The sequence below is a fragment of the Lipophrys pholis genome (genome assembly GCF_963383615.2).
Source record: "Lipophrys pholis genome assembly, contig: SCAFFOLD_43, whole genome shotgun sequence".
Classification (NCBI taxonomy): Eukaryota; Metazoa; Chordata; class Actinopteri; order Blenniiformes; family Blenniidae; genus Lipophrys; species Lipophrys pholis.
In genome coordinates, this window is record NW_028292000.1 from 789 (window position 1) to 13,827 (window position 13,039).

Here is a 13,039-nt window from a genome sequence, read left to right on the forward strand (position 1 = left end):
CACACCTCACAGGTTCTACTGGAGTCACAAGAAGTTGGAGGAGCATGGAGCGGTGACGTCAGCGTAAACAGAGCCGCTCGGAGGGGCCTGGAGGCTACAATGATGTCATTCAGCCGCACGGAGCCAAACAGAGCTCGCTGACGCGTCAAGAATAAAACAGGCTTTAAGGATCAGTGGCGCCACCTGCTGGAATCCTGTACTCACTGTGAGTACAATTCTTTTGAAGGTGTGGAAAAAATAAAAGTTAAAGCCTTGGGCTGCTGTTTCTAGAGCTACAGACACAGATCTAATTCATAGAGCTACACAGAAAAGAATCTCACATGAACACACCTCTCTCCCTCCTCACAGTTGCATGTTTACCAACTCGTCACAAGAGGGCAGTGTTGCACCGTGTGTGTGTGTGTGTGTGTGTGTGTGTGTGTGTGTGTGTGTGTGTGTGTGTGTGTGTGTGTGTGTGTGTGTGTGTGTGTGTGTGTGTGTGTGTGTGTGTGTGTGTGTGAGAGAGAGAGAGAGAGAATCAGCACTGCCGATGTGGACATAAAGAAGAAATGATTGTTAAAGGAGAACCGTTTCAAATAAAGACAAAATGTCGCGTCATTCAAAGCACAAAACCTTTAAACTGGACGAGGAGGCGGATTTGGTGTTCAAAACTTTGACGACTAATAAAAACAGAACCGCTCCACCAGTGAAAATGATATTGGGGATTATTGAGGAGGAGAGGCTCCTCAGTCATTTAGTAGGTTTCTGAAGTCGATAGATATTCGTGCTCAGAGTAGCTAACGTTTGAAAATCTTACTTTAAAAGGAAAATTGCAGACTTCCTGTCAGATTTAGGTCAGGGGTTCCAGCATGTGATTTGTCGGGCTCGATGAGACGAACAATTAAGTTTTGGTTTGATCAGTCTACAACATTCCTATGGGCCGTTTAAGTGTTTTTGGTGGCCGTTGTAGTGTTTGTAGGTGGCGCTAGAGAGCACATTTTGGCTCTCTGGGGGTTTATTTTTACATTTTCATTTAATATCACCCAGTGTTAATGAGTGAGTCAAATGTGGTGAGTCCCTGAGCATGTTTAGGGGGTCAAATGTATTCTCCTTCAGAGGTTGAGGGCCGTTTTTGATAGAAAATCATACTTTGAAAGGCAAACTGCGGACTTCCTGTCAGATTTAAGTCAGGGGTAGCAGTACGTGATTTTTAGGTCTCGATGAGACGAACAATTGAGTTTCTGTTTGATCTCTCTACGACATTCCTATGGGCTTTGGTCACCGTTTTGGTTTTTCTAGGTGGCGCTAGAGAGACATTTTGGCTCTCTGGGGCTTAATGATCGTGCCAAATTTGGTGAGTTTTTGAGCATGTTTAGGGGGGTTTTATACAGGTTTTTTTTTTTTTTTTTTTTGCAAAAAACTAATAATAAGAAACATTCCAAATACAACAGGGTCCTGGCCTCCAGGTCCTGGCCTCCTTTGGAGGTCCTGGTCTTTCTGCTCGGTCCCTCATAATGGTCACATCAGCTCAAACATCTGCAATTAAAAAATCTTTTACTGCCAGAGTGCAGAATACCTGCAGATGTTCCAGCCCTTGGTTTGGCATGTTGCTCTGATTTTGGCCCTCGAGGAAAACTAATTGAGGAGCCCCGGTGTTAAGGATTAAAAAAAGGTGCAGCAATTTAAAGCGTATTTAAAAGATGTTAAAAAGTCAATAGGACTAAATTACAGCTCAGGGTTAAAACAATAAATTAAATAAGTTCAAAGTGATTAAAACTAGACCCCCCTATAGATATATTTTATTTTACTGTGTCTCAAATAGAGTTTAAAAGGCTCAAACAGAGTAGTACTTTTCAGGCGAAAGCAGTAGTGTGTTACTCTAAAAGGCCAGCAGAGGGCGCATGGCGATGGAAGGAGCCTAAAAGCTGCACAGAGGCAGCAGCATATTAAATCCTGCAGCCGAGCCAAACACCAGCTCAAGTGGTCTGCCTCTTTGTTTCCTATTACAGGATGGAATCACACCCCTACATGACACACACTGGGTCAGGGGGGCAACAATGGCAGAGTGAGGGAGAGTTTGGAGCTCCAGCTGGGAGATCAGTGACTCTTCATCCAGGAGAGATCAGCCTGCTTTGAAAGCTGAAGCTCAACATGGAGCGTGTCAGAGGTTGACGGAGAATTCTCCACTGCAGCACCTTGCTTCTTCTACCAAGCTTTGAAATGTGGAGCTCCACACGGCTCTGCCACAGTCACAGGACTAAAGCCCAGAGAAGAAGTCTCAGTTTCTCATGGAGATCCTCAGTGTGGATCATCTCATATCAGCCTGATGTCTGACCTTTAGTGTCAACACAACTTTCACTGCACACAAACTCAAACATGGAGTCTGACCTCAGAGTCTCCAGACTACAGAGTGGACTCTCCAGAAAACCACACAGCTGCTCAACTCCTGAATCCTGCAGCTCGTTGTAACTCAGGTCCAGATGTTTCAGATGTTTCAGGAGGGAGGGGTTGGACTTCAGAGCTGAGGCCACAGAAGAACAGCTGATCTCTGACAACCTGCAGCCCCTCAACCTGAATAAAGAGAGAAAGAAGTGAGATTAGAGGACAAAGTTTGATGTTGAAGTCATTGAGACTGAAGAAGGTTCAGACTGGAAGAGTTTAGAAATGTAAAGTCCAAACAGCTGAAGCCACCAGGAGGAGAAGAGTCTCATCAACATGCTGATCACTAACATGCTGCAGAGCTCAGTCCATCTCTGTCCTCCAACATCTGGATCACAACACACACACACACACACACACACACACACACACACACACACACACACACACACACACACACACACACACACACACACACACACACACACACACACACACACAAATGAACCAGAAAGACACACACACAACCATAAACACACAAACAAAGACGCACACACACACACAAACACAACCACAAAGACACACACACAACCATAAACACACAAACACACACACATACAGACACACACAACACACACACGCACACGCACACACACACACACACACACACACACACACACACACACACACACACACACACACACACACACACACACACACACACAATGAACCAGAAAGACACAACACAACCATAAACACACAAACAAAGACGCACACACACACACAAACACAACCACAGACACACACACAACCATAAACACACACACACACAGACACACACACACACACACACACACACACACACACACACACACACACACACACACACACACACACACACACACACACACACACACACACACACACACAGTTCTTCAGATACAGTAGAACCTCTGAGGACCAGGTCAGAGCTCCACCCTGTCCTGGACACGTCACTGTGGACGGACACATATTTACCTGTTAACACACCTTAATGAGGACAACCTGCCTGACGAGGACAACAGACAGGTTCTCCTGCTAAATCTCAAGCTGAGCGACACTGAAAGGACCAGAATACTTGGTCTGGAGCAGATTATTGTAATATTCAGACATTGTGGTGTCAGGAGGTTAGTTTGAGAGGTGAATTCTGGCCGCCTCCCTGCAGCCCAGTGCTGCTCTGTGGAGCTGCTCTCCTTTAGTTTCACTTTCCCTTTCCAGCAGAGAACATGAGGCCCAAACTGACCAGAGGCTCTAATCTGGTCCCACCAAGCAAGGAGCTTATAGAGGATTTACACAACTTTCTTTTTCACATTTCTTTGTATTTTGCTCCTCAATGTTTCATTAAAATTGACTTAATGTTGAGATTGTTGTCATTTTCAGGACTAACTGTTAGATCTTGTAAATATATAGATAATTTCATTACATCCACTGTGACAACAACAAAGAAAAACTTTGAAGTGTAAATTTAAAGGTTATTATAGTAATATTGTACCAGTCTGGTCCACTCAGGATGAAACTGGACTGTATGTGGTCCCTGAAGTACATTAAATCTGATTTAATAAGTACCTTGTATACATCTTATATACATGTACTTATGTATATATATTGTATACATCTTTGTACTGGTTAAGTTATGTGCTTTTAAATAACCAGAACATATTTAGTGTTTGGTTTGTCCAATATCAACTGGTCCTACTATTTGAAATGTTTTTGTTTTTTATCCCATTAATCTATTAATCTAAAAATAATCACTGATTAATCGATTATTATAATAATAGTTAGTTGCAGCCCCAGTTGACGGAGAATTCTCCACTGCAGCACCTTGCTTCTTCTACCAAGCTTTGAAATGTGGAGCTCCACACGGCTCTGCCTCAGTCACAGGACTAAAGCCCAGAGAAGAAGTCTCAGTTTCTCATGGAGATCCTCAGTGTGGATCATCTCATATCAGCCTGATGTCTGACCTTTAGTGTCAACACAACTTTCACTGCACACAAACTCAAACATGGAGTCTGACCTCAGAGTCTCCAGACTACAGAGTGGACTCTCCAGAAAACCACACAGCTGCTCAACTCCTGAATCCTGCAGCTGGTTCCAACTCAGGTCCAGATGTTTCAGATGTTTCAGGAGGGAGGGGTTGGACTTCAGAGCTGAGGCCACAGAAGAACAGCTGATCTCTGACAAACTGCAGCCCCTCAACCTGAATAAAGAGAGAAAGAAGTGAGATTAGAGGACAAAGTTTGATGTTGAAGTCATTGAGACTGAAGAAGGTTCAGACTGGAAGAGTTTAGAAATGTAAAGTCCAAACAGCTGAAGCCACCAGGAGGAGAAGAGTCTCATCAACATGCTGATCACTAACATGCTGCAGAGCTCAGTCCATCTCTGTCCTCCAACATCTGGATCCTCCTAAACTCCTCTCAGTGGTTTGACTTCAACACATTCTAACTTCAGACAGTGAACTGACCTCAGAGTCTCCAGGTTACAGTTTGGACTCTCCAGTCCAGCACACAGAACCTTCACTGATGAATCCTTCAGCTGGTTCCTACTCAGGTCCAGATGTTTGAGATGGGAGGAGTCAGACTTCAGAGCCGAGGAGATCACTTCACAGTCGGAGAGTTGACATGAAGAAAGGCTGTAATGAGACACAGAGAGGAGAGGACGTTGTTATGAGGTCTTTGTTGGACCGCAGAGCTTCAGATCGTCTTCTCTGGGTTTGACTTTGTCTTCATGTGGACGTGAAGGAGAGGACATGGAGGTCCACATGTTTTGTTCATGTCTTCAGTTCCAGATGTTGAAGTGAAGCTGTGGAGTGGAGCTGGACGTCCTGCTACTTCTTTCTATTCATTACAGAGTGTTTGGTTGGAGAGACGGGGACAGTGGAGACAATCATTCTTCTGAGAGACACAATTCATTCATTCATTCATGGTTTAGTTTGTGAGAACTGTGGGAGCAGAGACATTGTCCTGGAGTTTGTTCAATCTTCTTTGGTTCTAGTTTTGTACTTCACTTTGATTTGAGTCTTTTTGTCAGGAAATTGTCCAGTTTGGAAAGACAAAGGTTCCAGATGTGAGTCAGTAGTTTGGAGATAAACTCAATCACCCTCTTTACTGGTTTCATCTCCATTTAGTCTCAATCTGAAGATTTGGTTTTACTTTTGATAATAATTTCTATGATTTCTTCCTTACTAATGAAATGTCTCTGGGTCTTTCTCTTTACACTCTTTAATAGAGTCCATGTGTCTTTAATAGGATTCTTCTTTTCTTAGATTTCACCACTTTTATTTTTGTAGATTCATGAACATTCTCACAGTAGTAGTTAAAGTATTTTTATATTTCACTTATTTTTTTGCCACTTCTTTAGTTTTGTGTTTTATAGATTCTCTGTATCATGTATTTTTTCCTTTTGACAGAATCTTTTAATCCTTCTTTGATCAATAGATGATCTTTGTTATTGTTTTCTTTGTTTAACTTTTCTTCCTAATTCTGCATTTCTTACAGCTTTATTCACATTGTTGTCTAGATATTCTGATTCCCAGTCACTTGTAATAAATAGCTCTTTTCCACCAGCTCCTACTCAGCCTTACTCCACTTGACCCTACTGGCCTTGCCTCTACTCCACTCAGCCTCACTTGTTTTCCATTACAACAGAACGACCACGGCGTGGGCGGAGTCATCGGAGCTTTCCTCGTCATGCACAAGTAATCACCCCGATGTGATGCTTCACTGTCCGGTGTTTCGGTTTCACTGGTGCTCCTGTTAACTGGTGACTTCTGCCACAAGCTGTTAGTAGCTACTGATGTTAAAATAAGAAAAACAAACCATACGATACTTTAAATTCTAATGGAAATGTGGTTAAACAGCATTCACCAGGACAGCCGCAGACTTTGGTTGTTTTTTGTTTTTTATTGTGTTCTGGTTTAAAAAATGGTGGGTGAATGAGCAGCCTGCCGTCTCCTCGTCTTCGCTCGCTTGGAACCTCAGTGTACTACGGTCTACCATGAAAGTACCTGGTAGCAGGGACCATCATGTGTTGTGGAAAAGTGTCAAAAGTGAGTAGAGTCAAGTGGAGGAAGGCTGAGGAGGTGGAGCAGCACCTTAACCTATTTAAGGTGCCCCTCTGGTGAGGACAGGTAACTTGTTTAGAACGTATTCAGGAGCAACACTGATCAGGTCCAATCAGCAGTTTTTCCTTTGGACATGTCAAAGTATTTATTTGATATCCACAGTCCAATTGTTGATTCCTGTCCTCAATGACTCGCCGAATACTGAGTTCCTCTAACACAATAAATGTTTCCTCCTACTGCCACTCTCCCTGGCCCGGTTCACAAACTGTGTCTGCACACCTGGCATCGATTAGGTGGAGGCTTTAGAACCTCCACCTTGCCCTAGCTCCACCTAGTGGGCAAACATACATTCTAAACCCAAATGGCCAGTCAATAATAGGGCACACACAAACAGAAACAAACAAACCCATATGAAACCTTAAATGGCTCCTATAGTAGGAACTAGAGGAAAAGTGCATTAAGTTTATTTTGGTAACTCCATTAAGTCCTCAGTCCAAACCCGTCTGTATTACAGTCTGTTGTCCTGATTGGTTTGTAAACAGTTGATGTTGTTGGGAACACTGGTTGTACATCAGGCAATTTGACTGTTGATGATGATGAGTAACAGTGATATGACCACTTTTTTCAGTAATGAGTAATCTAACGTGTTACTATTTCCAAACCAGTAATCAGATTAAAGTTACTTCTTATATTAAGTCCATGCGCGTTACTATTGCAGTGTTACTATTGTAGTGTTACTATTTTAGCATTACTATTGTAGTTTTACTATTGTAGTGTTACTATTGCAGCGTTACTATTGTATCATTACTATTGTAGCATTACTTTTGTTGCATTATTATTGTAGTGTTACTATTGTAGCCTAATTATTGTAGCGTTACTATTGTGGCCTTACTATTGCAGCATTACTATTGCAGCATTACTATTTTAGCGTTACTATTGTAGCTTTACTATTGTAGCGTTACTATTGTAGCCTTACTATTGCAGCATTACTATTGCAGCATTACTATTGTAGCTTTACTATTGTAGCTTTACCATTGTAGCGTTACTATTGTAGCGTTACTATTGTAGCCTTACTATTGTAACATTACTACTGTGGTGTTACTATTGTAGCATTATTATTGTAGCATGATTATTTTAGCGTTACTATTGTAGCCTTACTATTGCAGCATTACTATTGCAGCATTACTATTTTAGCGTTACTATTGTAGCTTTACTATTGTAGCGTTACTATTGTAGCCTAATTATTGTAGCGTTACTATTGTAGCCTTACTATTGCAGCATTACTATTGCAGCATTACTATTTTAGCGTTACTATTGTAGCTTTACTATTGTAGCGTTACTATTGTAGCCTTACTATTGCAGCATTACTATTGCAGCATTACTATTGTAGCTTTACTATTGTAGCTTTACCATTGTAGCGTTACTATTGTAGCGTTACTATTGTAGCCTTACTATTGTAACATTACTACTGTGGTGTTACTATTGTAGCATTATTATTGTAGCATGATTATTTTAGCGTTACTATTGTAGCATTACTATTGTAGTGATACAATTGTAGCATTATTATTGTAGCATTACTATTGTGGTGTTACTATTGTAGCATTTCTATTGTAGCATTACTATTTTAGCCTTACCATTGTAGCGTTTTTTATTGTAGCATTACTATTTTAGCATTACTATTGTAGCGATACTATTGTAGCGATACTATTGTAGCGATACTATTGTAGCATTACTATTTTAGCGTTACTATTGTAGCTTTACTATTGTAGCGTTACTATTGTAGCGTCACTATTGTAGCATTACTATTGTAGCATTACTATTTTAGCGTTACTATTGTAGCTTTACTATTGTGGCGTTACTATTGTAGCGTTACTATTGTAGCATTACTATTGTAGCATTACTATTGTGGCATTACTATTGTACCGTCACTATTGTAGCGTCACTATTGTAGCATAACTATTGTAGCGTTACTATTGTAGCATCACTATTGTAGCATTACTATTGTAGCATTACTATTGTAGCATTACTATTGTGGCATTACTATTGTAGCGTTACTATTGTAGCGTTACTATTGTAGCGTTACTATTGTAGCATTACTATTGTAGCATTACTATTGTAGCATTACTATTGTAGCGTCACTATTGTAGCGTTACTATTGCAGCATTACTATTGTAGCGTTACTATTGTCGCATTACTATTGTAGCATTACTATTGTAGCATTACTATTGTAGCGTTACTATTGCAGCATTACTATTGTAGCGTTACTATTGTCGCATTACTATTGTAGCATTACTATTGTAGCATTACTATTGTAGCGTTACTATTGTCGCATTACTATTTTAGCATTACTATTGCAGCATTACTATTGTAGCATTACTACTGCGTCCAGCAGGAAGAGATTCTTCTCTACAAAGACACTTTACTATTAAACAGAAGCGGCTGCTCGTTCTCTCCTCCAAACTAACAGACACACACAGAGCATGCAGTCCGACCTGACCCGCCCCCTTCTCCACTCTCAGCCAATCACAGACAAACTCACTCTCACTAATTCAGGTGACACAAAAGAATTGGAACCAAGAAATGTCAACACTAAACCATATCATTGCAACAAGAACTGCAGAGATGTTGAACTCTTTTTGTATTTTTTTTTCAATCAATCAATCAATCAATCAATCAATCAATCAATCAATCAATCAATCAATCAATCAATCAATCAATCAATCAATCAATCAATCAATCAATCAATCAATCAATCAATCAATCAATCAGATACTTTATTTGCCCCAGAGGGGGGTAATTAAAAGGTTGGATAGAGCAGATAGAGCAGACAGTGCAAATATATAAATAGATCACTAGTTTAATGAAGGTTAAAGGTGAAATATCTATCATCAGGAGGCCAGGCAGTGATCAGAACTGAGTTTGTGGCAAAAAGGAGTAACTAGTAATCAGTACTTGGATTACTTTTTCAAACTAACTGTGGCAACACTGATTAGTATTGATCAAAGAGTCATGAATCATGAACAAAACATGGAATCTGATGTGCATCAGAAAACCTCGGGGCACCACCTGTTTAACAGGAAATGATGCCAATTTATATCAGTCTCATCAAGATAGACTGTACAAAACTATTCATTTAGAATTTGAATTCATAGTAAAAATAATAACAATTAACACAATTAATCATAAAGGATGAAGAATTTCAGAGTTCCTGACATAGAAGAGGTCGACATTTCATTCACCTTTCTACACATTAATAAGACAGCAAGTAGTGACAGTAGGATTCCTAAGATTATATTCATTTAAAATGAAAAGAAGAAAACTACACAGATTCTGTGTGAGGGTCAGAAAGTAAAGACAGTGGTTCATGAAGCTTCATCTGGCCATCACTAGAATAAACTATTCTATTCTATTTTGTCCCGTCGCTGTGCTTCACTCCACTGATTTGACTGGTTGCTCCATAAGAAGTACTGGTCACTGTGAGGCTCTTGCCTCTGCTCTCTCGTCCTCCTCTCTTTCCTTGGTGGATCCTCAGCCTCCTAAGTGATGATATTTTCATCCAGCCACAGGAGCACACCTGAAGTGAGTGTCCTGCTGCTGCTGGGCTTGTCTCATGTGTGGTGTTCTTGCTCGTAGTCGTGTCGGTGTCAGAGTCTGAGGCAGAACTCTGTGACATGGAGCATCACAAACACAGTGAGTGGAGGAAGTAAAGCTGCTGCTCTCCACCTGAACTTACACTGGAAACTTTACTTTGTAGTTTTACTTCCTGATTAATAGAGGAGAAAATATCAAGAGGCTGCAGTGTTCTACTGAGATGTTTTACTGATGTTCTAGAGATGTGAGCAGGAGAACAGAGAGTGGTGGATATTAATGATCAATAATGTCAGAACCTGAGAGCTTCCAGTTTACAGTGAGGACTCTCCAGTCCAGGAGAGAGCAGCTTCACTCCTGAATCCTGCAGGTTGTTGTCACTCAGGTCCAGATGTGTCAGACTGGAGGACTGAGAGCTGAGGACTGAGGACAGAGCTCCACAGCTTCTCTCTGACAGACCACAGCTGCTCAACCTGAAGAAGAAGCAACAATGAAAACCAGTTCAATGTTTGTCATGGACTCAGTTCTACATATTTGTTCATGACCCACGTACACAGCTTTGTTGGAGGCTTTGACCACTGGCAGCAGCTTCAGAAGAGCCTCCTCTGAAGCAGAGTATTTCTTCAGGTCAAACTCCTTCAGATCTTCTTCTGATGACAGTAAGATGAAGACCAGAGCTGACCACTGAGCAGGAGACAGTCTACCAGTGGAGAGACGTCCTGATCTCAGGGACTGTTGGATCTCCTCCACCAGAGAACCATCGTTCAGTTCATTCAGACAGTGGAACAGATTGATGCTTCTCTCTGCAGACAGATTCTCACTCAGCTTCTTCTTGATGTACTGGACTGTTTCCTGATTGGTCTGTGAGCTACTTCCTGTCTGTGTCAGCAGACCTCGGAGGAGACTCTGATTGGTCTGCAGTGAAAGACCCAGGAGGAAGCGGAGTAACAAGTCCAGGTGTCCATTTGGACTCTTCAAGGCCTCGTCCACTGCTCTCTGATGGAGATGGTGGAGATTGTTCTTCATCAGGACTTTTGACCACCAGGAGGTTTGTTGTTGTTCATCCAGGAGGTTGATTCCAGAGCTGATGAAGGTCTGATGGACATGAAGAGCAGCCAGAAACTCCTGAAGGCTCAGATGGATGAAGCAGAAGACCTTGTCCTGGTACAGGCCTTGCTCCTCTTTAAAGACCTGTGTGAACATTCCAGAGTACAGTGAGGCTGCTCTGAGATCCAGGCCAGACTCTGTCAGGTCGGAGTCATAGAAGATCAGATTTCCTTTTTGCAGCTCATCAAAAGCCAGTTTTCCCAGAGACTCCACCATCTCCCTGCTCTCTGGACTCCAGTGTGGATCTGTGGCAGCTCCTCCATCATACTTGACCTTCTTGACTTTGGCCTGGACCACCAGGTGGTGGATGTACATCTGAGTCATGGTCTTGGGCAGCTCTCCTCCCTCTCTGCTCTTCAACACCTCCTCCAGAACTGTAGCAGTGATCCAGCAGAAGACTGGGATGTGGCACATGATGTGGAGGCTTCGTGAGGTCTTGATGTGGGAGATGATCCTGCTGGCCTGCTGCTCCTCTCTGAACCTCCTCCTGAAGTACTCCTCCTTCTGTGGGTCAGTGAACCCCCGGACCTCCGTCACCATGCCGACACAGTCAGGAGGGATGTGATTGGCTGCTGCAGGTCGTGTGGTGATCCAGAGGCGAGCAGAGGGAAGCAGGTTCCCCCTGATGAGGTTTGTCAGCAGCACATCCACTGAGGTGGACTCTGTAACATCAGTCAGGATCTCAGGGTGCTGGAAGTCCAGAGGGAGTCGACACTCATCCAGACCGTCAAAGATGAAGACCACCTGGAGGTCTTCAAAGCTGCAGAGTCCTGCTTCTTTGGTTGGAGTGAAGAAGTGATGAACAAGTCCCACCAAGCTGAACTTCTTCTCCTTCAGCACATTCAGCTCTCTGAAGGTGAATGGAAATGTGAAGTGGACGTCCTGGTTGCTTTGGTCTTCAGCCCAGTCCAGAGTGAACTTCTGTGTCAGGACTGTTTTCCCAATGCCAGCCACTCCCTTTGTCAGCACTGTTCTGATTGGTGGAGAGCTTCCAGGTGAGGCTTTAAAGAGGTCTCCTGGTCTGATGCTGCTTTCTGCTCTGGCTGCTCTCCTGGATGCTGTTTCAATCTGTCTGACCTCATGTTCCTCATTGACCTCTGCAGTCCCTCCCTCTGTGATGTGGAGCTCTGTGTAGATCTGCTTCAGGAGGGTGGACTCTCCTGCTTTAGAGAGCCCCTCAAACACAACCTGGAACCTCTTCTTCAGGTCACATTTCACCTTCTGTTGGCAGACTCCAGCAGAAGTTCCTGAAAAGAAGAAAGCAGGAATGAGTTGAGTGTGTTTGACATTGAATGTGAAGATGACAGTGTGTTAGTGGAGATGTTTCTCCTCCATCAGCTCCATCCAGCTCCTCAGTGGAGACCAAACAGCCTCTGATCTGATGCAGATGTTTGCATCACATGAGCAGCAGAGTCCAGGAACTCTCTTTGTGTCTCCTCTTCTCTGCTGCTTGTTTTGGACTTTCTGCCTGTTTCACACTTTCTGTGTCGGACCTGGAAATGACCTGTGTTCTCTGGATGGACTCAGAAAATGGTTTTACCAGATGTGAAATAACAAAGCAGCAGAGTGCAGCCAGCTTTCAATGCAGCAGCTATAAATGTGTGTGTGTGTTAATGTGTTTTAATGATCTGTGTTTGACTATGCGAGGTCAAAGTGAGATAAAGGAAAATGAAGCAGACGTTAGTAATGAGGTAATGATTTAAATGGTTGGGAAAGGTGTTTTTAAACATACAAATTTGACTATTACTGGAAAAACTTGTGAAATGTACTAAATCCAATCCAATCCAATCCAATGTATTTATAAAGCACTATTAAAAACAACTCAGTTGACCAAAGTGCTGTACAACAATATAAAAATACAATTATAAATACAACAATACAGTGGCA

The 13,039-nt window shown here is 42.3% G+C and overlaps 1 protein-coding gene across 1 annotated transcript; it reads right to left on the reverse strand.

Annotated features, from left to right (window-relative positions):
- Positions 1-1,391: 1,391 nt before the first annotated feature.
- Positions 1,392-12,403, reverse strand: LOC308128302 (protein NLRC3-like; the record flags this gene model as incomplete). The annotated part of the gene is made up of 5 exons (XM_080494001.1): positions 1,392-2,550; positions 4,412-4,594; positions 4,859-5,026; positions 10,345-10,518; positions 10,599-12,403. Coding segments are annotated over 5 exons (2,583 nt in total), but the record flags the coding sequence as incomplete, so codon positions are not given.
- Between the last annotated feature and the right edge of the window lie 636 nt (positions 12,404-13,039).